General features: G+C 44.4%; 2 protein-coding genes and 1 long non-coding RNA gene across 3 annotated transcripts; 2 read left to right on the top strand and 1 right to left on the bottom strand.

Moving 5' to 3' along the window:
• Positions 1-3,657: 3,657 nt before the first annotated feature.
• LOC140699390 (uncharacterized) lies at positions 3,658-4,198 on the top strand. Its single transcript, XR_012077545.1, has 2 exons — positions 3,658-3,804; positions 4,014-4,198. It is a non-coding gene; the product is annotated as an uncharacterized lncRNA (long non-coding RNA).
• Positions 4,199-5,815: 1,617 nt separating this feature from the next.
• On the bottom strand, positions 5,816-18,615 carry HIF1AN (hypoxia inducible factor 1 subunit alpha inhibitor). Its single transcript, XM_006210514.4, has 9 exons — positions 18,480-18,615; positions 14,294-14,512; positions 13,765-14,015; positions 10,871-11,019; positions 8,728-8,873; positions 7,785-7,891; positions 7,305-7,368; positions 6,971-7,081; positions 5,816-6,129 (listed from the first exon to the last, which is right to left on the bottom strand). Exons 2-9 carry the CDS (start codon positions 14,468-14,470, stop codon positions 6,085-6,087), a joined length of 1,050 nt encoding a protein of 349 aa, XP_006210576.1. The 5' UTR covers positions 14,471-14,512; positions 18,480-18,615; the 3' UTR covers positions 5,816-6,084.
• NDUFB8 (NADH:ubiquinone oxidoreductase subunit B8) lies at positions 18,608-23,242 on the top strand. Its single transcript, XM_006210515.3, has 5 exons — positions 18,608-18,758; positions 19,008-19,134; positions 20,372-20,471; positions 20,895-21,050; positions 23,056-23,242. The coding sequence occupies exons 1-5, from the start codon at positions 18,674-18,676 to the stop codon at positions 23,146-23,148; spliced, it is 561 nt and encodes a 186-aa protein (XP_006210577.1). The 5' UTR covers positions 18,608-18,673; the 3' UTR covers positions 23,149-23,242.
• The last annotated feature ends 1,317 nt before the right edge of the window (positions 23,243-24,559 follow it).

Genomic DNA, 24,559 nt, shown 5'->3' with positions numbered 1-24,559 from the left:
CACCTGAGCTTGTCAGGTGCTTCTCTGTGGACCTGTAACACCAATTGCCTCCTAGCCGCCACCAGTGAACTGAGAATACGTGGGTAGAGACTAGTTCTGTGTCTGGAACAGAAATGCTCCAGGGTGCTTCACAAATGGTACTGTTGAGATCCCAATCTTATACTTTTCTGAATGCCCCCTGTGTCCTAGAATAATCTTAACACACATTTAACTTAAATATATGGAAGGGCATGGAATGAAACTGAACCAAGGGGGCCTGATCTGACTGCCACAGTGTTTCATGATATGAGGTTTTCTCCAAGTGTAAAGGGAACTCATTCAGCTGCCTTCACCCCTCACAGTGTAAGGCCAGCTTGCACCTGATGGCCAGCCCTGGGCTGGTGTGAAGAACAGTAAAGTCTGGCTGACCAAGCAGAAAGCATCAGACTCTTCTGCTTCCCTCTCTCTAGAACAGGTTTAGATACCAAAGCTCTTCTGTTTGCTCCCAACTCAGTAAGAGTTTCTCCAGTATAATTTCCTTGTTCTTTCCTATGCTTTTCTTTAGAGGGAAGGAATCACTCGAAATCTGCTGTGAAATCATTTCTGAATAAATCACATAATAAATATCACCACCACCACCACCACCACCACAGCCATTTATTAAGTGCTTGCCAGGCACTGTGCTAAAGCTTTACAAACATTGCTTCAATCCATCAGCCCTGAGGTAGGTATTTTCAACACCCCACTTCCGCTACACAACTATCATAGTTGGGGAAACCTGAGGCTCAGAGAGGTCAAGTTAATCAAGGCCAAACCCAGCTGCAAAGTAGCAAAACTAGAAATCCAAACCAAATACATCTGACTCCCAAATCCATGCTTTTAAACACTAGATTGTTAAGACTGTTTCTCATTAGAAGGACACATGCTCCTTCCTGAAGTATTACCTGAAGACCAGATTTTAGGTGGAGAAGAAGGCAAGGCACAGTGTTTTTAACTTCTTTAATCAGTTACTGTATTAAACACCTAGAGGAGAGGAGACAGTCTGGGTGTACAAGCTGAACTTTGGTCCCTTTCTCCTGCTACCCCAGCTTCCAGGGCCTTCCTCATCTAAGACGTCCACTCCTGACATGTGACTACTCAATATACTGTTTCCCTTTCAACAAACACTGAAATGTGTAAGTCAGCTAAATTTGGTGGCTTCCAGCATCACCAAAGACACCTGAGAGAAATGAGGAGTCATTCACAAAACACCCACCATCCCAGAACTGCTGGACCCTAACGCACACAGATGCATTTAGATGGAAACTTCAGTTCTTCCCCTCTGGCTGGCCAGCCCCAGCCCCACCCCCATTCCTGGGGAGTCTCTTGCTCAATATCCCCCTCACTGGTTCTCCACTGTCCAAGACCCTCTAGGTTCCATCCTCTCACACATCTCTGGAGGCCTCACTAACCACGGACCCCTTGGCCTCAAGCCTGCCAGTGTCTGAAATGCACCAAAAGTACTCAGCCAGGCTCTGCTGAGATGGCTAAGACTAGCAGAAAGGGCCCCCAGAGTGAGAAAAGCTATACCAGGATGCACAGAAGGGACCAAAACAATGGCAAGAGAACAGACCAGACACAGAACAAATGGACTAACCCTGGGTAAACAAGCAGAATTTTTTGCAAATCAGAAGAGATGAAGGGATCCTGGAGAGTCTAGCCACACACTTGCAGCCATAGAGCTTCTGAGGCGGCAGCCACTGTTCAGGAAAAAAGATGTGAATGAAGGGGCTGCTGGAGAGACTGGGCAGGCGGAGGCTAAGTAGGAAAAACTGGGAGGCTCTGGAAAAGGAAGATGGAACATCTCTTTAGAGGAGGCAGTTTGAGAGAATACCAGAGAAGTGGGCAGGGACTGGGGTGCAAGCACTGGAGTTCCCAGAAAAAGGGAAGACATGGGCAGAAAGGCCAGAGCCTGGGAACCCCATGAACAACTCTAGGTGAATCCCAGCATCCACCCTGTTTGGATTAACTGGTCACCGAGGGCCATTCCCTGCAGCCCTACTAAACTCTGCATTAGAGTTTGAAGGGTAGAAGACCCAGTAGTTAATTTACCAAGGAGAGACACAGCCCTGTCCGAGGGAAGTTCACATTCTAAGAGGAGACAAAAAATCACCACTGCTGCTACCTCTGCCTCCAATCCTTGAGGGAGCGTCTGATCTAAGGAACCCACTACGTAAGCCACAAATTGAGAAACAAATAACTGGTGCAAACACGGTCCTTGATGTTAGAAGAGACAAAGATGAGAAGTAAGGTAGCACGGAGACCTGGGAAGATACAAGTTGAGACTCTCCACACCTTATCACGTGTGCACACATCTGGGCAGTGCCTCCCACGTAACTATGGCTGCATTGATGGGGAGGAGGGGAGGCAGCCGGGACAGAATCAATGTCACTGGGAGGCCTAGGACGAACAGTCCTCCCTGGGGAGCCCAGGAACTTGGAAAAGCCTGGAAGTTGAGCTTTGCTCTTTACTGATCTTCCTCCTCTCTCAACAGCCTCTAATCCTTAGTCCTTATAGGGTGCACAATACATGGCTTCATAACTTCTGGGTGTCTTGTGTAGTTTCCTCTCCAACTCCTGGAGGATAGAGCAGGTTTTCTCCACATCCTGCCATGTTGGAATGTAACACGTACTTGTCCCAGGTCAGGGTATCTGGAGCATTGATTAGAAAAACTTTCCACAAACAGCCAACACATCAAAACCATTCTATTGCTATTTTTTGTGCTATCACTTGCATTTGACACCCATCTTTTTGTTGGCTCATGCCTGTCTGTTCCTGTATCCACTTCAGGCTGGGGACTGGGCCCACCACGCCTTTGTAAAGACATACCAGTTCAGCCTGCTTGTGGGAATGACAAGGTATGTGGCCCAACAGTCTCTGGGGGACAGAGGGAGGGTCTCCCCCACACTAGGCTGGCCCATTGATAAGGATCCTTCCCCTCTGTCTCCTAACAGATTCAGATTAATGATTGCTCATTCCTAATTGTCAAATTTCTTTTCTTTCATCCTGTGTCTAATCACCAGTGACAGAAACCATTACGCAAATGAGAGCAGACGACTTCCTCCAACTGTTCACGTTGGTAAAAACCTTGTAATTTAGCGCTCTGATTTGTAGGGGAAGCTGGTCTCCCCCAGGCATCCTGGGCATCTGCTCAACTGATGCCCAGAACAGCCCCTCCTCCACCCCCCAAACTCCAACCCCCCAACAAATATTTGACTTCGCCAAAGAGTAGTTTCCTCTGTACCTGCTGGTGTAAAAATAGGAGCTTGCAGTATGGCTGACCCTCATACAGGCCCCAACCCCCATCTTCCGTTGGTGTGTCTACCTGCACGCTGCCCGCTAGGATAGTAAGAGCAGAAATGTTTTCTCTGCTACAAGTAGAATATGAACCTGAACAGCCCTAACCTAGGCATGTGAAGGGAAGAGCCTCAGTCTCTTCGCTGGGGGAAAAGGAGGCCACAGAACATGAATCAAACTTCTCAGTGAACTTCTAGGTCTGAATCTTCAATTCTACACATGCAGAGCACACTGGGGGGAGTTATCAGACCTACTCAAGGACAAAAGTAATGCAGTGGGACCTAGAACTCAGTTCTAGAGTTCTAGAACTCCCTCCCAGAACTCTTCTTGTAATATGGCTTCGCGGCAGTTTTCCCAAGAAGTCTTCAGCTGGAGCCCAGAAGAGCTCTTGCCCTGAGCTGTATCTCCTATATCCTTTTGGGCTAAGCCTTTCTGCACTAGACACTGTCCAGTGGGTGAGATCTGAGGATCGACTGTTGTCCAAATGAGGTAAGGCAGGAGAATCAACATGGTCTGGTGGCAAGGAACAGCAAGGGGTTTGCAGCCAAACTAGGTTTGAATCCTGATTGCCTCTAATCACTTACTCTTGAGCTGTAAAATGAGAATACCTACCTTGCAGGATAGTGAGGAACAAAGGTAAAAGCACTAAGCACGAATTAGGTGTCTATTAATCAGGGGTCACTATTATATTTCCCAAGGATTAGGACCCATCCTGTGAAGATCCCGCTCCCTCAGTCAGCCCTGTGTCAGCACAGCAACCAGAGAGGACCAGCTGCCTACCTACCACGTGCCTCCCTACCACACATCACCCACATCTTTGAGGAATGAGCCAGGAGTGCAGCACACCTCCTGAGGAGAACAAAAATTATCTGCCTTTCACAGATGACTGTGGCTGTGGTTAATTTTATCCTGTCTGCCTGTTGTCTCTGCTGCGCTCCTCTTTCCCAAAAGAGATGGAGGGATGGAGATCACCACAATCACATTTTCCAGCATTGGCTATATTTGAAAGAACTACACTTGAGAAGGTACCATGTTTGCACACCCACACGGCATCTGAGAGCCCCAGAATGGGGCACTAAAAATAAACACCCCTCCCCAAAATACACACAGGTGCATACATGCACACACGCATCCTCTCAGTCCATTAGTGCACTGTAACTGTAACTGAGCTCTGGGGGTAAGAGCCACAGCTCAGACACTGGAAGTAAACCTTTGGCAAAAAAAAAAAAAAAAAAAAAAAGAAACCCATAGACTTCCAAATCCTCTTTTCCTCCAGAGAGAGGGGGCATGGAGATGGGAGTGGAGGTGAGAAGGCGCAGGGTCACCACACTGCCCAATTCCAGAGGCCCACTTCCACTAAACAGATGTGAATGATGGCCCTTGAGTTGTACAGTGCACAGCTGCACAGCTGTAAGCTGCAGCCCTGAGAGGGGTTCCCGTGAGTAGCTATGAACAGAAAAAGAAATTCCACTTTTGTGCTCCACGAGTTGCCCTGACTTTTGAGGGTGTCTGTGAAGCATTACAGTGGGGTCTGGCAGAGGAGCTGGCTTTAGGAGGCAAGGCTATATTTTTTGCCCTTGCCGTGAGGTGGATGACAGGTGGTGAGTTAGTGCCTAAGCTTGACCCCATTTTGTCTACTCAGCCAGGAAGCTCCGCAGACGTAAAGGATGTGGCCTGGGCAGGGAAGGTCACAGGACTTGGAGACTCCAGGTGGTCGGCCTCAGGCAGGTTGCAGTGAGACCTGACCAATATCCAATGGCTAAAAATGACTTTAAAAGCTTTAGTCTAGGTCAGGTAGGACTGCCTTGAGGCTCCTGTTGTGTATTCCACTGGACAAGGTTAAGCAGTTGGGAAACTTGGTGAGCAGAGAGGCAGGCCAGTGTGGACACACATGCACACACACACGCACATCCACACACATATCCACACAGAGGCTTGCACACCTCGAACTTAGAGAAGCCACTGCTAAGAGGACTCCCCTGGCACCCAGGACAGAGAGCAGGAGCTGGTGCTGAAAGAGAGAAGGTGGATGTGTCTGTAATTTCAAAGTTACGCACAATACTTGGTTCCTGTGTCCCAAGGTTCTTTTCTGTGTATGGCTTGAGCTTGAAGGTCTAAGTTGGAATCCTAAATCACTGTCCTGGGATGCTATCTAGGCTGTCAAAAGCAAGCCTCCCTCCCCTCTCCCCATTACAGTCCCAGCAGCCTTTCCCACCAGCCTAGAGGCTGACTCTTGTGAAAACTGGGATGAGGCAAACTGACCTCATGGTTAGGACAGCTGTGGCCCTGCAGCCCTGATGTAGTGGGCGTCCAAGAGCATCTCCTCTCTCTCAGGCTGAGGCACTGAGGTTGCAGGAGACAGCACTGAGAGCCCAAAGTGGCATCCTGACTCAGAATGAGGGAGCAAGGAACAAATACATACACACGTGTGCAACCATACACATGCACACACATCCCAAGGTTGACAGACTGACACACAGACGTGATGACAACCAGAAACTGGGGACTCCACACACTGAATGCAGGACTTTAGGGGGCAGAGAGGGAAGGTGCTGGGGCACAGAGGCAAGGGTATGAAGTCCCTCCGAATGGGAGCAGAAATGCCAACCACCCTGCCTTGCCCAGAACACCTGCCTCTAGGGCCATGGCAAGAGTCCAGTCCATTAAGTGCAGCGTGCAATACTAGCGCTCGGAGTCTCCTGTCCTCATCAATGAAGCGGTGTGGACGGGCTAGCAGTCACCTGGCAGGAGGCCTCGACTCCTGGCAGGCTAGTTGTATCGGCCCTTGATCATTGTGTTCAACAAGGGCCCCACCTGTGAAAAGACATGAGGACCCAGTCAGAACTGCCTGTCCCCTGGCCCTGGAGATGGACAGGGTGTGTCTGTAGACATTGATGTCCAGCCAAGGACAAGGACAAGGCTTTCATTCAATTTTGTAAACCCTCTAACCAACTCTCTTCCTGGAGGTCAACCCATTATTCTGGGGCATGCATGGCCCTCTCCTCTGGGTCTGTCTTATACTACCTTCCCTTTCACAATACCTTACATTTATCTGTAAGCAACACCAAACTGACAGGTCAGAGGAGCTAATAATCCTCAAACACCCGAGAGTATTTATCTGCGCCTTATGAATGTTAAATGCCTCTATATTCTGGAAAGGTCACTGGCAGTTGGGGCTGGTGCTATCTCCCAACCTCACAGGTTCTCTGGATGCTGAGGCTATCCACAGGATGGAGGCAAGAGCACTACAAATACAAACATCCCCCATTTACCTGATGGGCCACTGGCACACCTGCGTGGGAAGCAGGTCTCAATATTACCTACAGCAGCCTTGACACAGCTGGGAGACTACAAGGAAATGCTTTAACTGCTTGCTTCCTGTTCCAGAAGAATCCCCTCAGGGGTCCCCAGCTGGCACACAAGCCCCACGGGGAACATCACTACTAGCATGGAACAGATTATAATTGATCCGCCAGTCAAGCCCAGCTCTCACCAGAAAACAAGAATTTTTTGAACATATCCGTAACCTCTATGGAGAGACAGGACATCAGATACTGAAACAGAAGAGCTATAGAGAATGTGATATTAATCCTGACTTTCCTTGGTCATTCTGCCCACTGAGCCACAGGAGTGCCACCTTGGGGCAGCCACATACCTCTTGTGGGTTCCCCAAGGCCTCTCCAAGCATCTTCTCAATGTTTCTCATTATGGCCACTTTCTGATGGGCTTTGAGAGGATATTCAATTCTCTTAGGGGTGGGAGCCCCCTGCAAAAGAAGCAGCAGCTCAGGAAATGTCTTTAGCAGGCATCAGTGTCACCCACTGATCCTAGCACCATCCTCCCTTATGAAACCCGGTTCATTCCCATCCCTCTACGTCATCCTAAAGACCTGAGAATCACTTCCAGAGATAGCCAACCTCCCCACCCTGCCCCTAAATGATTACACCTACCTCACCCCAGTCCCACCAGGAAAGAAAACCCATATTCACCTTATACCAGAAGTTCACAGTGATGGTAATCCCCCCATTTAGTAAGGACTCTATGTGATGCCACCTGCAAGAAAATAAACAGGCTCCTGTTTGCCAACAGTATTTTTCAGATGGAGAGATGGAAAACTACGTAGAGTCCAGCCAAGGGAATTAAGACAGTATCTTCACACTCATCCTATCAAGCACACCCTGGGGCTAGAGGCAGTGGTGTTTGGTCTCCAAAAAGTGAAGCATCAAAAACAGTTTCTCCAGTCTCACACCTCTGTGATCTCTTTGACCTTGAGGAACTCTCATCTTATCTAGAAACAGGGTTGTCATTTCTCCCATGTTCAGAATGCTCAACATCTGGATATGCCAACTTTCCTGTAGATCACACAAGACCAATCTTGCCACAACTCAAAAGAAGGGACACAGATAAGGTTTCCCAGGGAATGGGAAAGAAAGCTCCCCAGAAGTCCCCAGTTCTGGTCCCGTCCTCACCAATACATTGGGATGTAAAGAACATCACCAGGGCCAACCACTGTTTCGTAACCAACCACGTTCTGGAAATTGGGGAACCTCTCGTAGTCAGGATTGTCAAAGTCCACCTGAGAGGTTCAAAAAAAAAAAAAATCAGTCAATCACCAAATTTTTATCAGTAACTACTATACGCTAGTAACTTTGACAGTCAAAACAGATGGCTTTAAAAAAGTCTTTAGAATTTATATCCAGCAGAAGATACCACATACATTAAACAAAGGCTCTCTCAGAGAATGATGTTAAGAAGACAACCATTGCTTGAATGTTAAGTGATAAAGAATACCAGGCCTCAGTGCTCCTGAGGTCAGATGCCAATCATCACAGCTTGCAGATCAGAAAACCTACTCAAGGTCTGCACATCTGAAGAATTAGGATTCAACCTTCACCCAAACCTTCAGAAACTTTCTCCCAAACACAGATTCTAACCAGCAAAGACTCCTACACAGGTAGTGAAGTAGCTTTCTCCTCAAGAAAAAAGAGGACCTCTCTGGTTGGCCACAAAGTCAACCATATACCTCACTTAGACATTACATGACATCTCAGTTCTATTCATCATTCTCCTTATCAGAAAGTAGTAGCGTCCATGACAAAAGAAAACAATTATTAAACCCAATGAAAACATACACATTTTGTCCCATGAATGTACATATAATCCAATCAAACAGAGCAATCAGAGTCCATCGGCATCAATGATGGGGTCTGCTCTCCAGAATTAACTCTATGGGGCTGTTGATGCTTATAAACATCTGGGGACCACCACAGGGGTCTGGAATACGTAAGTTACACTATGAAATTATCCTCTGAGTTTGTCCAAACCTGGCATAGCACCATAGGGAAGGGGAAAGGCATGCTGGCCTTGGATTCCAAAGGAGTTCTATACCCTCCTCACACCACACAGGCTCACCTGGCTCTGTCTGTCACATGGGTGATGAACAGGATATGGGTAGAGGCACTCAAACTGATCCGGAGGGAACAAAATGCATCGCTTGTAGCCTTTTATCTGAGCAAAGAAGTTCTGTTGCTCATCATAGTGAGCAGGTGTCACATTTCCTGTAGGAAGAACGACATTTTCTTATTCAGAGCAGTAGCTCTACTGCACAGGCTGGAATACAGGCCCCAGTGCTGGAGAAAAACCCAGCCTGTCCTCTCAGCAAAGGGTTCCAAATCAAAATTTCAGGCAAAATCAGGGAGAATGTAATTACAACCCTCGGCAAACTAGGTGTTACACTTTTAATGGGCAATACACCTAGTAGTAACCATCACTGGCTAAGAGTTTACCATCAATTAGCAAAGCAGACTTTCTTAAATGACGGCTGCTGCTCTTATTGGAAGCAACTGCACATCAAAATGATGTAAGTCTGGGCAAAGTAATATACCTATACAAATATGCCCCACTTTTCAAAAGTTTGCTTTACACCACTCGGCTTTTATGAAAGACTTACATTAGTACCTGTTTTTGCTAACTGAAAGAAATCCAAAGAGGACTTCTGTTTTTATGAAAAAAGGCAAAAAGCAAAAACATCATTCAATGTTTGTTTTGCAGCAAGCCATTACAGAGGTAGTGTTCCCAAGCAGTGAAAGTGGCACGTCAAGCTCCTTCCCCAAGAACTATACTCGGCATCTTAGCATCAAGCCGCTGTAGCTATGAAATGTGTCTGTGAGCATCTGTGCTTTATCTTGATTTATTTTATGTATCCTTTAGCAAGAGATGTGTCCTAAGGTAACTGCTTCTTCATTTTACACCATCTTGGCTTACAGATTTCACTGGGGGGAAGCATATCAGATTCCCAAAGAGTGCCGTATACTCTGAATAAGGCAAATTATTTAAAATGTCATCTTGAATTAGTTCTGCCCTAGTGCAGGTATGCTCCATCTACTCCATAACACCGGGGCTGTATCCTCTGTACAATCCTTGAGAGCTGAAGGGCCCCCTGCAGGCACGGAGCTTAGAAAACATTCCCCAGGTCTGTCTGTCTGGGTGGGTCAAGACAGCTGCCTTCTTAAGTGCAGAGAGTCCACGTGCACCCTCAAAGGAAACTTGCTCTCTCATCTCTGAGGGATTTGCTTCCCTGCCCTCTACCACAGGATAGGAAGGCAACATAAAAACTCAGTCAAGTAAACAAAAACTGGCTGCTGGCAGGTTAACCAAGAGTTGGTTTCAAAGGGACAGGTGAAGGATCAATTCATAGGCTGCACTTCTGGAAAACTCTATTGAACCTGGGAACAAAGGATCCAAATCTGAAGAAAGGCTAATCAAAGTGGGAGAAGAGACTTCAGAGCCTATGGGTGAATGACAATGAATAATTACTCTGCTTCCTTGTTCAACCCAATTTATTCACCATTTACTAAGTACCTACTAAGGGCCTGGCAGTGACAGAAGCTAGTGACAGAAATAAAAATAAGAATGAGACAATGACCCTGGCTGGTAAGTAGCTCTCCTTCTTCTGATTGGAGTTTAATGGCTTCTCTTTTTATTCAAAAGGGAAAAAAAAGATTCACATATTTGCTTACGTATGCATAAAATCCTCTAGCAGGATAACACAAGCAACTAATAACAGGAAGTATCTCCAAGGAGGGAAACTGGGAGGCTAGGAAACAGGAGGGAGAGACTTATCTCTACATACCTATTTATACCTTTTGAATTTAACCCCATGAATGTATTACCTGTTCGAAAGATAAGGTTCAATTTATGTTGAAAAGTAAGTTTCCCTCTTCTACTGGGATAAAAATCTGAATACATAGATAGATCCAATAGAGAATAGCAGTATTTTAAAGAAATACCTAATATCTAAGTATATGCACTCACACAGAAGCTGAAGAAGGGAAAGAGGAATTTTCTTTCTAGAGTGCCTGAAACTAGCTTAGAAATGTGACATACGTTATTTCATTTAATCTTCATAGCTATTTATAAGGTATTAATGTGTTCCTTTTACAAACGAGGAGGTGAAGCTTAAGAAAGGCACATGACTTGTTCAAAGTGGTGGAGAGAGTGTAAGAAATCAGTTCATATGACTCCAAACCATGCTGCTTTCTGAAAGATTTCTTACCTTCCATGCCGATGAGCAGCAGGTTGGAGGTCAGCTGCCCCCAGCCACGCTTTCCCTGTTGCTTATTAATCCAGTTCCAGTTAAAACCCAGGAAGTCCATGACAATCTTCCTGCCCACAGTGTCATTGAGTGTTTGCTGTAGATACAACCTATGTTCCCCAAGAGGAAAATCCCATTAGTGCACGTACACATTGCCCCTGGCTTGGCTTCCCTACACCTGGAAATCCAAACCCAAACCCACACAGCATCTCCTACAGAGAACAGCTGCAGTCCTGGGACTCTCACAGAACTGAATCCTTACCTATCCTTCTTTGAACTCTGTTCAACATCAAACTTTGTATTTTAAGGAAGTGATTCTTAATTTTTTCTGGGTCACAGCATGAATTCTAAGAATCCAAGGAAGAAAAAAAAAAAATCCAAGGAAGCTTCCCCACAAAAATGCACATACGCACTGAACTTTCATATAATTTCATAGATTCCTTAAAGTCTATCCACAGACCCTAGAATGATGAATCAACTTTGTTCCAGAGACTCTCAGGGCCCAAGACATCCCCATTGGTCCTTGATGGCCACTGTGGCAGATTGTATTACTGTTCGAGAGTGTTCCCTCCCTATGGGAGAGTTATTCTGTACCTCCCTGAAGCCAAGTTTGCTTATTTAACTTGCTTTGGCCAATGAAATGTCCACAGAAGTGACCTGTGCTGTTTCCAAACTATAATTTTAAGAACCAGTACACCCTACCACCGCATTTCTTTCCTTCTGCCACAGTAACTGCAAAGTTTCAGACAGTAACTGCTGGGGCAATCTGGGTCCCAAAGTGAAAAAGATGTTGTAAGAGAAGAGCCTCCAGGTGACCTGCGATGGACCGTAGCACGAGTGAGAAATAAACCATTGTTGCTTCAAGTCCCGGAGCTCTGGCCTGAAGCCTAGTTTATCTTAACTGATTCAGCCACCTACCTAAAGAAGCTGAAGGAGAAGATATCTCACTAGGCCCAGGGCTCCTAATACACCTGAGGAAGGTCAGAAGTTACTTTAAGAGATATGAAAACCCAGACACACTTGATCAAGCTCCACCAGAAACATTAATCAGGGGGCAAACATGAAGAAGAGAGACAGAAATAGCCCTGTCAAGGTCCTGAGGACATTACTTCAAAAGGCTCAAAGCGATCTCACTGCCTGGAATCATGATCTCTACCCCAACGTTAATGAAAGATCTTGGTAAGCTGGAAATAGCTAGCTTTTTGGGGACATGGAACCCTCAAGACTCGAATGCATCCTTGGAACTCTCCTCAGATATTATAATGTACATATGTTCATACAACTATTTTTCAACATTCATATTTTCCAAACATGAATCTCGACAATTCCTGTTAAACCTTAACAGTAAATGCTCAAAATAGCTCAAACAGGATCTTAAAACCCTTTACCTCAGAATCATAGTAATTATACAATGGAGTTGGCTGGTGCAAAAGTCAGTTGGTAGGGCAAAACTTGCATCGTAAAAATTTTCCTTAAACCACCCATAAAGCAGACTACACTCATAGTTCACACTTAGTAAGGCAAAATGCTCTTACTATGGGAAGCAAGAAACTTAAAGTGGCTGAGGAACCAGGGAATTCATGTGTCTTATCTCATGCTCATTCTAGTGCATACGTTCATTCAACAGATTTACACTTCACTGGCACCATTTATATCAATCTCTCTTCTCAACGTTGTGTGTGTGTGCGCACGCGCACTGTGTTAAATTTGAGGACATTATTGCATGAGATAATTCAACTGAACCAGTCTAAGACACAAAGAACAAATCCATCACAGTTCAGATCCTGGAAACTTTTTTGGTCTAAGTCCTATGATTATGACATCTGTTGAGAGTCACATAACTGGGAAAAAAAGATATTTCAAATCCCTTCACTCTGCCACATACTGCTAACAGAATCAGGAAGAGAACTGAGGAAGGAGAATGAAGAAAAGCCCAGGGATGGGTACCAAATGTGACACGGAGATGGTCGTTCACCATGAAGTACTTAGTGACAGCAATTCCCCAGAGGCAATGTTTCAGTACTGAACTGAATGTTGTCTGGGATCTACATAAAAAGCAGCCCTCACAAACAGATAAAGGTAGAAAGAATCACTCCCTTGTGTGTGTGTTGTCTTCGGTATCGTAAATATAATGCGGAACATCAATATTTTCCACACCCTCTTCTATGTAACTTTTCAGCCTGTACTGCCCCCAGTCAAATATTTTAGAACAAAGGCTGCAAACCTGCCATCTCAGGAAATCCAATGACAGACATTTTTAAATGGCTCCTTGCAGCATTTAAAAAATTTCAATTAGTTGCCCACATTTAGAAGTTTAAAAGATTTTAAATAAAAACCCTGGTTTCTGGCTTCTCTTGAAAAATGAGACTACCTGGCTACACATTACTGTATATAAAATAGATAAACAACAAGAGTCTACTGTATTGCACAGGGAACTATATTCAATTTCTTGTAATGAGCAGTAATGGAAATGAAAATGTATGTATGTGTGTGTGTGTGTGTGTGTGTATGTATGCATATACATGTACATATAACTGAATCGCTTTGCTGTACACCTGAAACTAACATTGTCAACTGACCACACTTAAATAAAAAAATGAAAAATAAGAACTAAAAAAATCAGACTATCTAGCAACCCATCATGGTTTACATCCAAACAACTTAACTCATTTCATTTACTCACCTGAGTCTGGTTTGCAACTGTGGCTCTCACTTTATGAAGACAACAAACTTAGCCACAGTTCAAGTCTAGTCATTCCATCATCTCTCAAACTAGAGAACACATCGCCAAATAAGTACAAGAAAGAAAAATGGATGCCCTTGATTCAATGCAAAACCATGATCTAGGAACTTACCTCTCTTCACCTCCTCGCTGCTGTATATCCTGCAGTTTCTCAACAAACTCATGAAATTTCATTTCTTCCCTGTTGGACCTCGGCTTAAAGTTCTGGAAATTAGCCATCTTCTTCTCATCATAGTACAAGAACTTGTGGGTGCTGGCACTGTACACAGAGAAGTCTCCGTTGCCAATATTCTCTTGTAGATAATCAAGGTCCCACTTCAGGGCAGGATACACAAGATTTGTGTCCGTCAGCACCACAGGCTCCTAAGTGAAAAGAGCATGTGGAAAAAACAAATGAAATCGTCCCAAGGAGCTGGTGAGGTCTGGTCCCAAGATTTCAACTACTTTCCAACTTTGAAGTAATTTCTCCTGCTAACCAGAACCCCGCAAGTCCCATTTCTTCTCGCTTCTTTCTCCATTTCCCCTTAGGCCCTAGCTCACAGCCCGGCCAGCCCCTCACTTCTATCACCACTAGCCTTTGACCTCTCCTCTCAACCTGGTCCCTTCCCCCGTCTCCCTTCGGACACGGCCCCGCCCCCTACCTCATTCTCGATAAGCTCCTCCGCCCGCGGGTCGCTCTGACTCAGACGCGGGATGGGCCGCGTCGGGAAGCTATAACTACGCAGCTGGGACTCGTCCCAGGCGGGGCCGGGGGCTTCAGCCTCCTCCCGGGGTTCTCCGGAGCCTGAGGCCGCGGCCTCCGCCGCTGTCGCCGCCATCTCCGCCGCTAGGGACGGCCCCACCGGAAGCGGAAGCTCCGCCTATTCCGGAGAAAACACAACGGAAACCATAGACATAGGCTGCAAGAGAGAGCGGTCGAGAGACGCTAAGAACGCGAGGCCGAACTCTGGAGGAGCGCCTCCCAATGGTGACCTGCAGCTCGACGCCGTACGCTCTGGCCCAGAAGACCGGAGACTGACTAGTCGTTAGTCCCACTGAACTGGGGTGATCATCTGGTTAAGCAATTCACAAAATAATATTGCTGCCTCAGTATGCCCAAGCCTACACAACAGGCAAAGAACGAGGCAAGTTTAGTGGGGCATTAAAGTTTACATTAATAGATGGGGAGAGACGCAAACTTGACCTAAAGAAGTCAGAAGGAAAAGCAATTGTCAGATGTTGGGCAAAGTCTGTACTGAAGACCTCGGCAAAGAATACACAGCATGTTGAATTCTTTAGACGTCAAAGACAGTTTTCTTTTGCTTAGCACCACTTGATTTTTCTGTCTATGTCACCATCCTATTTAAAGGCATTTTTGCCATGACTAATTTTATTATTATTCTTTAAGAGAATCAAGCCTTTATTTCCTTGTTTCACAAATAAAGCTGGCTGTCTCGGACTAATTTTATTATTAGTGGCCAACCATGAGCATCCCACATCTTCAAACAATATGTGTTCGTTATAAAAGGCCCTATCAATTACCTCTATTGCTTACTGAGACAGTTCTTATGGCTGGCTGTGGGCAGCCAAATTCTAAGATGGATCCAGTGATTTCCATCCCATGATGTACATGAGCTATGTCTTTCCCCTCGAATAAAAGCAGCACTTATAAATATGACATTATGTGGCAAAATTAAGGTCCCCAATCAGTTCACTTTGAGTTCATCAAAATGGAGATTTATCCTGTGTAGGCCTGACCTAATCACTCCACCTCTTTAAATCTGGGTCTAGAAGTCAAAGACAGAAGTCATAAAGGTCAGAAGATGCAGAAGATCTCCTGTTGATCTTAAAGGAGCAAACGGTTATGTGGCAGAGAATGATTGGTAGACTTCAGGAGCTGAGAGAAGCTTTTGGTTGTCAGCCAGCAAGAAAGCAGGGATCTTAGTTCTACAACTGCAAGGAACTGAATTCGGCCAACAACCACTGAGCTTGGAAAAGGACACAGCACCTCAGATGAGAGAACAGCCCCAACCAATGCCTTGATTTTGGTCTGATGAGACCCTGAGCTGAGATCCAGCTAATCCATGCCTGGATTTCTGATTCTTGGAACATAATAGATAATTACTGTAGTTTTGAGTTGCTGAGTTTATGGTAATTTGTTATGTAGAAGTAGAAAACTAATACACTGGCCTAATTATGTAATTCAGCTACATATTAACTATGATGCTCCAATGCTCCACCAAACTAATAATGGTGTTACCTGTGTGGAGGGTTTGGCCTAGGGGTGGCATTCAAGGCTTTAGTTTTATCTGCAATGTTTGAAGTTTTACAAGAATATATTTTTAATATGTAACTTTGGGAATTAGAAATAAATTAGACCGAGAAATTCAAATTACTAAAATCAAGAATGAAAGAAGGGACATTATTACTGACTTTACGAAAATAAAAAGGAATACAAGGGAATATTTATATATATATGTATGCCAAAAAATTAGATAACCTAGATTAAACCAACAAATTCCTAGAAAGGAACAAAGTATCATAACTGATTTAAGAATAGAAAATTTTAATAGGCTTATAACAAAAATAAAAAGATTTTATTAGTAATCATTAATGTTCCATGAAGAAAAGCTTAGGGCCAGATGGATTCACTGATGAATCCTACCAAACATTAAAAAAAATATTAACACCAATCGTTCACAACTCTTGTGAAAAACAGAAGAAGGAGGAACATTTCCCAATTCATTCTAGGGGGCCTGCATTACCCTGATACCAATATGAGACAAAGACATCACAAGAAAAGGAAACTACAGACCAACATTCCTCATGAATACAGATGGAAAAATCCTCAACAAAATACTTACAAACCAAATCTAGCACCATATAAAAAGGATTATAGACCATGACCAAGTGGGATTTATTCCAGAAATGCAAGGTTTAATCAACCTCTGAAAATTAATGATATTAATAGAAGGCAGGAAAAAACTCCTACATGATGAGCTCAATAGACACAGAGAAAGCTTTTGACAAACTCCAACACCTTTCAGGATAAAAATGGGGTCCCAAAGGACACCATCAAAAAGCGAAAGGACAATCCACAGAATGGAAGAAAGTATATATCTAATAAGGGACTTGTATCTAGAATATATAAAGAACTCTTACAACTCAACAGAAAAGACAACCCAGTTAAGAAATGGACAAAGGATTTATATAGACATTTCCCCAAAGAAGAAATACTATGGCCAAAAAGTTCATGAAAAGATGCACAATATTTTTAGTCTTCAGGGTAATACAAATCAAAACCACAGTGAGATACCATTCATACCCAGTAGGATGGCTATAATAACAAAGACGGACAATAAATGTTCGTGAGAATGTGAGAAATTGGAATTCTCATACCATGCTATTGGAAATGTAAAATGGTGCAGCTTCTTTGAAAAAAGTTTTGGAGTTCTGCAGAAAGTTAAACACAGAGTTACTCTATGATCCAGTAATTTTACTACTAGATATATACCCAAGAAATTAAAAATATACATCCACACAAAAACTTGTGCAAGAACGTTCACAGCAGCATTATTCATATTAGTCAAAACGTGGAAATAAACCAAATGTCCATCAACTGATAAATCTATAAACAAAACGTTTTGTATCCATATAATAAACTATTATTTGGCTATAAAAAGGAATGAAGAACTGGCACATGCTAACACATGGACAAACCCTGAAAACATTATGCTAAATGAAATAAGTCAAATACAAAAGGACATATTATATGATTCCATTTATATAAAATATCCAGAATAGGCAAATCCACAGAGACAGAAAGCAAATTAGTGGTTGCCAAGGGGTGGGGATAAGGAGAATATTCTAGAGTGTATGGTTTTTTTGGGGGGAGTAATGAAAGTGTTTTAGAATTAGATAGTAGTGATACTTGCACAACTTTGTAAATTTTTAAAAATTACTTTATTGTTCACTTTAAAGGGGTGAAATTTATGGTAGGTGAATTATATCTTAATAAAGATAAATAATTTAGACCAACTCTGTTTCTTTACTGAATTAGATCAGGGCTTGCTATTAATTGAATGCAGATGTCCTCCAGTCATTCTGAACATCAATTAGATGCTCATTTACAAGAGGGCAAGTTGCTGTGAAATAGTTCTCCCCCAAATTCATATGCTGTGTAGTATATATCAGTTTTTATTGCTCTCATACATATTTGAGAATGTGTATAATAATGGATTCTGCTCCAAAACAGTGATCACCTTAAAAGTTCCTGTAAATATATTTCTACTGCTTAAGTTATGCAAATTCCACTTGTGTAAATAAAGTGAAAACATATTTATACGCAAACAGTAATGCCTCATCCCCCTTTTGTTAATTGTGGTCCAGCTTGAAATGCATTTATCCAAGTCCAAGCAAATCTGAGGAGGGCTCAGATGATAGGACTGGTTTTACATTAGTTAGGTTGAGGTGACTGGGGCATTCGGATGTAAACATGGAATTAAACTGAGGAACCAACTCACGGCCAATTTGTGCGTTGCACCTTGCATTTAACTTAAGGAGACAACTAACACGGAAAACGGTACAAGAACAAACGAGACCAACGGCTGAATTTGATAAATGATCACGTTTGGGGATGGAAGGAGAAAGTGTCAGTGAAGGAGAGGAAAAAGGCAAGCAGTCAGAGGAGAGATTAAGACAAGCTCATTTTACTTGTACTCCTCCTGGAGTGGTGGGTCAGCTGTCCGCCTGAGATGCTCAGGTTCTGAGACCCCATTATCCCTGGATGCGTCTAAATCAGCTGAGGGAGGAAAGGGACATAATAATCCGAAATATCAAAGCAGTGACCTGCTTGTTTTTATCTCCTTTCCGCTTTCCCTCTCTGCCTCTATCCAACTGCTCATCTTCGCGCTGGCTTCCCAGCACCTTTAAAGCCAGCCGTTACTGAATCCTTACGACTTTTCCCCGTCGCGTTTGGCCCAGTTCAACCACCGTGACAAGGCATTTGCGCATGCGCGGGGTGAACCGCGAAGAAGGTGAAGATGGCGGCGGCCAGGGCCGGGGTCTTGGGAGTCCAATGGCTGCAAAGGGCATCCCGGAACGTGGTGCCGTTGGGTGCACGGACAGGTCCGCGAGAACGGGCGAGGCCTCAGTGTGGGAAGGGGATGCCTGAAGTTTGGTGTGTCGGGGGGGATAGTGGGTATCGTGGAGACCGCGGCGGCCGGGTCCGGGCAGGGGCGGAGGTGGACTTGGTATATCCAGAAAAATGGGTGGAGGGTCTGCTGGTCCCTCGAAGTCTCGGGCTCCAGCCTGTGAAGCCTTCAGAACCGCAGGAAGAATGAGGTCGCTTCTGACTTGCCTTCGTCTGTCCTCCAGCTTCCCACGTTACCAAGGACATGCTCCCAGGGCCCTACCCCAGGACCCCAGAAGAACGGGCTGCCGCCGCCAAGAAGTATAATATGCGGGTGGAAGACTACGAGCCGTACCCAGATGATGGCATGGGGTGAGATAGGGTCTGCCCGCACCTGGAAGTGACGGGAGAAAGTCGGCTGGGTTGGGTGGCTTTACTCTGACCCTTTTCCCCGAACCTTCTCCTGACCCCTCAGAATCAGTGATGTGGGTGCATTTCTCGGTGGAGGGAGGTGGGAGGGGATGGGTGAGCAGCTGCAGCCGAGAGGACTTCAATTTTCTCCTTGGCTCAGGCTGTTTCCTCAAATGAGGAAGCCGAGGTTTTAATAGCTCCCGTGAGGACCTCTGAATAGCAGGAACCTTCCTAGGCTCTATCCAGAACGCAAGGTTTCATTTAGATTGAGCATCTGCTGGGCTCAGGTGCTGTCATATAAGCACGTGATCAGGCCTGAGCTGGACTCCTGTCATGAGAACCTTATTTGTAGATGGACTACTCTGTATTTATGTGTACATCTCTCTTTTTAAAAAAAATTATCTTTGCTGTCAGGGCTGTGGAAATCATAGCAACTGTAAAGCAGATTAAATAGCCAACTCCTTTACTCCAGTTCATGTTATTCCCCCGCACCCGTAACATCCCTATGGTTAACTATCTGAGGTGATTACCGTCACCCTCATTTTCTGTTAGCATCACTCTTTCAAGCGTGGTTTCAGCAGCTCCTGTTCATCTTGTTTTCCAATCAGTTTCTGTGACACATGTCTAGTTGTCATCATTTCCTATGTCTTTTATTGTGTTGTGGACATGAGCAGCCTCGGTAGCAGTCGGTATAAATTGAAACTGGATTTGTTGAAGAAAAATCCAGCTTAGCAAAAAGTCCCATGAGGTGTTTGAGACCTGGAGATGTATGCCAACTTGGTTGAGGAACACAGTTGCTATGAAAAGAGTGCTTTTCTAATCTGTACACTTTTTGCTTTTATTCCAATTAGCTGAGTAACCTTAGGTTCAGACTCTAAACTTCAGTTTCATTTTCTGTCTCTAATGAGGGAAACAGAGTGATTGATAAATTCCCTTCCAGCTCTATAACATCATAACAGGCTTACATACGTTAAAATGTTTCAGAGTTTGACATGAATTTTTAGTAAGAATTTGGACTGCGCGGTTAGTTTTGTGTTTAGTGAGAACAAGTTGAGGTCTTGATTTAAAGGTCAGTTCCTCTGTCCTTAGGTGAAGCAGTTGTCTCTGTCACTTGGTTTCTCATCTCTGAGATGGGGAGACTGAATTTTCTGACTGAGGCTGCTCAGAGCCCTGTCCAGAAGTTCTTGCTATCTCTCAGGTATGGTGACTACCCGAAGCTCCCCGACCGCTCACAGCAGGAGAGGGATCCGTGGTATGACTGGGACCATCCAGATCTGCGGTTGAACTGGGGTGAACCGGTGAGAGAGCCATATGCCATTTGACTTTCGTTCCTTTTCCCTAATGTCTTCCTGGGGATTCTTCCTGGAGTTCAAATGGCATTTCTCTGCCCAAGGGACACTAAGGTTTTTCTTCCTAAGGAAGCAAGCTCCAGTGATCTCAGAGTCCATGTGTGGCACGTGGAATGGGACTTCTGGGAATAATGAGAGCTCTATATTGTGAGTGTTGTGAAATTCCACGATTGGGCTATCTCTGGTCAGCCGAACCTAGCCGTAAACTAGCATCTAGTCCTGTGGGCCAGAGTATCTCAGGTGTGGCTCGCAGAATATTGCCCAGAGGAGTAGAATGCCTTTCAAGCCTTATATAAGACTCTTAATCACTCTGGACTGCCTGCCTTTTGCAGGAAGAGCAGTATGTGACAGTTTTCTGCCTTTCTGCCTCAGATACACTGGGACCTAGACATGTATATCAGGAACCGTGTGGACACGTCCCCCACTCCTCTTTCTTGGAATCTCATGTGTAAGCAGCTCTTTGGCTTTGTGGCCTTCATGATGTTCATGTTTTGGATGGGGGAGACTTACCCCACCTACCAGCCTGTGGTGAGTATCTGAGAGGTGCTTCCTTAGCCACATTTACTTAGCCCTGTTTCCTGCGGGAATAAAATCTCTGGAGTAGGGATCCAGCCAATACCAAGCTTGGCTTCCTGGTAAGGCCTATAGGGGGCCTTACCCATTGGCCTGGTACAAGTACCAGAGCACTGCTCCTGCCTTCATCTCAGATCAGTCTGAGTGATAAGAAACAGTTTAGGACTAGGTGAGGAATGAGGATGGGAAAGCTAGCTCATCTTTAAAGTTGCCCTTTAGAGACTGTGCTTACCAATTACATTTCAGCAAGTGATCTTTCAAGGTAGAGTCAAGGAATCTAGAGTTGAACCCTTACCTCGTGTTGGTGTGGAGGGCACTTCCGATAGAACACTGGAAGCAATTAAGTGTTTACTGCAAGCATAGACCCATTGATGTTTTAGAGACTGTAAAGGACATGGAAAATATACTATCTTTAAGGAAGTTTAATTTGGATAAGAAGAAAATTGAGATAAATGACATGAGCAACATTTGAACATACATATAGGAATTTGGAACAGTTTTTGTCTTTCTATGTGTGTAGTGAATGTATGTGCTGGGAGTATCAGTTATTGTTAAGGAGAAGGATTATATTAGATGCTAAAATATATAGATACATTTTAGATGGTGGGGAGAAATTGAAGAGAACATTTAGGGCAAGAGAAAACAGAATGAAGAAAAGGAGAGTGAGGTAGCTGGAGTGGAATAGGCTTAAAAATAGTTCCTAGACAACCAGATGCATTAGTTACCTGGAGAGCTGCTAAAAATTCAGATTCCTGGGCTCCATTATCTGGAGAGCCTAATTCAGTAGCTCCACAGTGGGGTTCTAGAAATGATATTTAACAAGTTCCCAGGTAATTCTGATGTCCTGTGAAATCAGGTGTGGAAATTGCTGTGTTAAAAGATATTGTGAAGTGAGTTGATAGGTGAGTGAGGTTGGGCATCTTTTATTGCATGACTAAGAGATCTGGACTTGATGGTATAGTAACACATTAATTCAGTAAATATTTATGAAGCCCCTATCATGTACCAAGTACAGAAGGTGCAAGGGGTTGGGGATACAGTGATGACTAGGTCTGCCTCTAGGCAGCAGGGAGCCACATTGGGTTTGACGGGAAGAATGACATAATGAAGGCTAGGTTTTTAGGAAGATTAATCTGGGAGTAGTCTGTGGGATAGATTGTAAGACAAGGAACTGAAAGGAGGAGGCTGGCGTGTTTGCAGTTGGCTGCACAGTGCTACCTCTGCAGAGATAATCAATGTCCTAATGGTAGCGGGTCTGTCTGTGTGCACTGACACAAGCCTTCTCACCGAGCCCCAGGGGCCCCAGCCTGGAGAGTGCACATAGGGCTGGTGTGAGCACTAACTTCACTTCAGGAGAGCAAGAAACACAGTGTGGCTCTTCCATTTTTCAGTTCTGTAAGCACATCACCCTTTTCTCCTCCCCTTGAGCTGTGTTCTCTGACAGCTGTTTGTTGGTTAAGCCAGCAGCCCCTAAAGCACGTCCCAGCCGTGTCTCCTCTGTGCTTTCCCCCACTGCTGCTCTGCACGCCTCATTTCCTAGGCCACTTTAGTGGTGGAACCATTAGAGGCTGAGTGACTTAAAGGAGATTGAGTCTGTCTCGACCCCGAGAGAGAGTGGGATGGATGGATGCATCGTCTCATTTAGAAAGCTCTCCCTCACACTCTCCCTCTCCTCTCTGCTCTCCTCCCTCTCTCTCTCTCTCCCTCCCTCTCTCTGTCTCCCTCCCTCTCCCTCCCCCCCCCCCCACACACACAGTGTGGGCACCACTTATAATCTAGGCTTTCTCCTTCCTTAGGTTGAGCAGGGAAGAGGAGTGATGTCCCTGCTCTTCTAGCCCAGCTTGGTCCGAGCAGAGACTACCGTGTACCCGTTTACTGTGTGTGATTCTTCACTCAGAGTGGGGTATAGCCAGGTATTGGCTGGATGTATGTTCTTGGCTGACCTGTGTTTTTTCCTTAGGGGCCAAAGCAGTATCCTTATAATAATCTCTACCTGGAACAAGGCGGCGATCCCAGCAAAGAACCTGAGCCAGTGGTTCACTATGAGATCTGAGGAGGCTTCATGGGCTTTGTGCCCCTTAAATGACTCTCTCAATCCTAGAGATTTAACCTTAATGAAACCCCTAATAAAACTCAGTTCTGTTGTCTCTGTGCCTCATTTTCTGGCCGGAATAGCCACTGCTGCGAGGAACCTCATTATTTTCCTTTTTCTCTGCCCACTGTCTCCCAAGCTTAGAAGGATTGGAGGGTGGGGGAATTTAAGCACAAGATGTTAATTTGTTAATTTCACTGGGAAAGGTAGTTGAGGGTTCCAGTTGTGCAGCAGGTGGTCAGGGTAGCTCCTTTCCCCATTTACAGGGTTGAGGAAGAAGGAAGATAATGTTCCTGATTTCTCAAGTTGGAACAAGGTTTATTTCCCATAAACATTTTTAATAATTGTGGTTAAAAAAAATGTACTCTAACATATTTCAAGTATATTGAAAGATGAATAGATGTTTTGGGACTGGCCTAGAGCTGTGACTGGCTCTAATCTTACATATCTTATAAGAATATTTATTCCAAAGCACCTTCTGAATCCAAGACTCTTATAAGTTGACATTACCTATATTTATGAATTAGAGGACAGTCATTGAGTTATTACTGAACCTATGCATGCCTTTCATTACCTTAATGATTTATCCAAGCTCCTACAATAGCCTTAGAAGGAGGAAAACCATGATATTGAGGGTCTGTCTCTTTAATACATATGTTTTAAAGAGAAGCAACTTATGTTTTCTTCCCTTTGGGGACATTTTCTTAAATTAAATCCTATTGCCTGAAAACCTGTCCCGTAAAAAAGCACACATTCAACATGACCTGTAGAAGCAAGTCTATTCAAATTATATAAGGGATCCTTCAGTGGTTGGGCAGTGGAAGACCTTTATGAGGTCAGGGACTGGGTATTTCTGTTGAAATGTCTTTGAAGGTCTCCACTGTTTTCTGTATGTTTTCATCCTCTGTCCTTTAGAGCATTTGATGTCATTTAAGAAACATCTGTCTGCCTAATACATATCAGATACTGATAAGCCCTAGGGATATAAAGTTTAACAAGACAAAATAATTGTCTTCAAGTAGATACCCAGAAGAGGAGACTGGCAGTTATAAAACAAGGTGAAAAGAATTTCTAAGATGTTTGAGTTGAGGGAAGAGTACTTTTTTTCCCCTTTTTTTACTTTTTTTTTTTTTTTTAACCATGTCCTACTTGAAACTGTGACCTTATGCCTTTGGCTCAGATTTCTTTTAGAGCACTTCATCAGTGACACCTCTGCTTCATTCCCTACTTGGAGGTGTTGCCCAAGGTTCAGTTTTCAACCCTGTTTCTCATCTACTGTTGTACTAAAGAATTAAAGAAATAATTAGTAGATAGAGTGGGTAGGCACTGCCAATGCCCTAAATGGTTTTCTGTCCTGACTGCAAAACTACCA

The sequence above is a fragment of the Vicugna pacos genome, chromosome 11 (assembly GCF_048564905.1).
Source record: "Vicugna pacos chromosome 11, VicPac4, whole genome shotgun sequence".
NCBI lineage: Eukaryota > Metazoa > Chordata > Mammalia > Artiodactyla > Camelidae > Vicugna > Vicugna pacos.
Note: the sequence above shows the minus strand (reverse complement) of the source record. Positions and strands in the feature narration are given on the sequence as shown.

Coding starts and splice junctions, on each gene's coding strand:
- HIF1AN (XM_006210514.4), bottom strand. CDS start 14,470: ATGGCGGCGACAGCGGCGGAGGCCGCGGCCTCAGGCTCCGGAGAACCC. Junction 7,369..7,784: donor CTTTACATCCCAATGTATTG/GTGAGGACGGGA, acceptor ATTTTCTTGCAG/GTGGCATCACATAGAGTCCT. Junction 6,130..6,970: donor CCTTGGGGAACCCACAAGAG/GTATGTGGCTGC, acceptor GTCTTTTCACAG/GTGGGGCCCTTGTTGAACAC.
- NDUFB8 (XM_006210515.3), top strand. CDS start 18,674: ATGGCGGCGGCCAGGGCCGGGGTCTTGGGAGTCCAATGGCTGCAAAGG. Junction 18,759..19,007: donor GCCGTTGGGTGCACGGACAG/GTCCGCGAGAAC, acceptor TCTGTCCTCCAG/CTTCCCACGTTACCAAGGAC. Junction 20,472..20,894: donor GGTTGAACTGGGGTGAACCG/GTGAGAGAGCCA, acceptor TTTCTGCCTCAG/ATACACTGGGACCTAGACAT.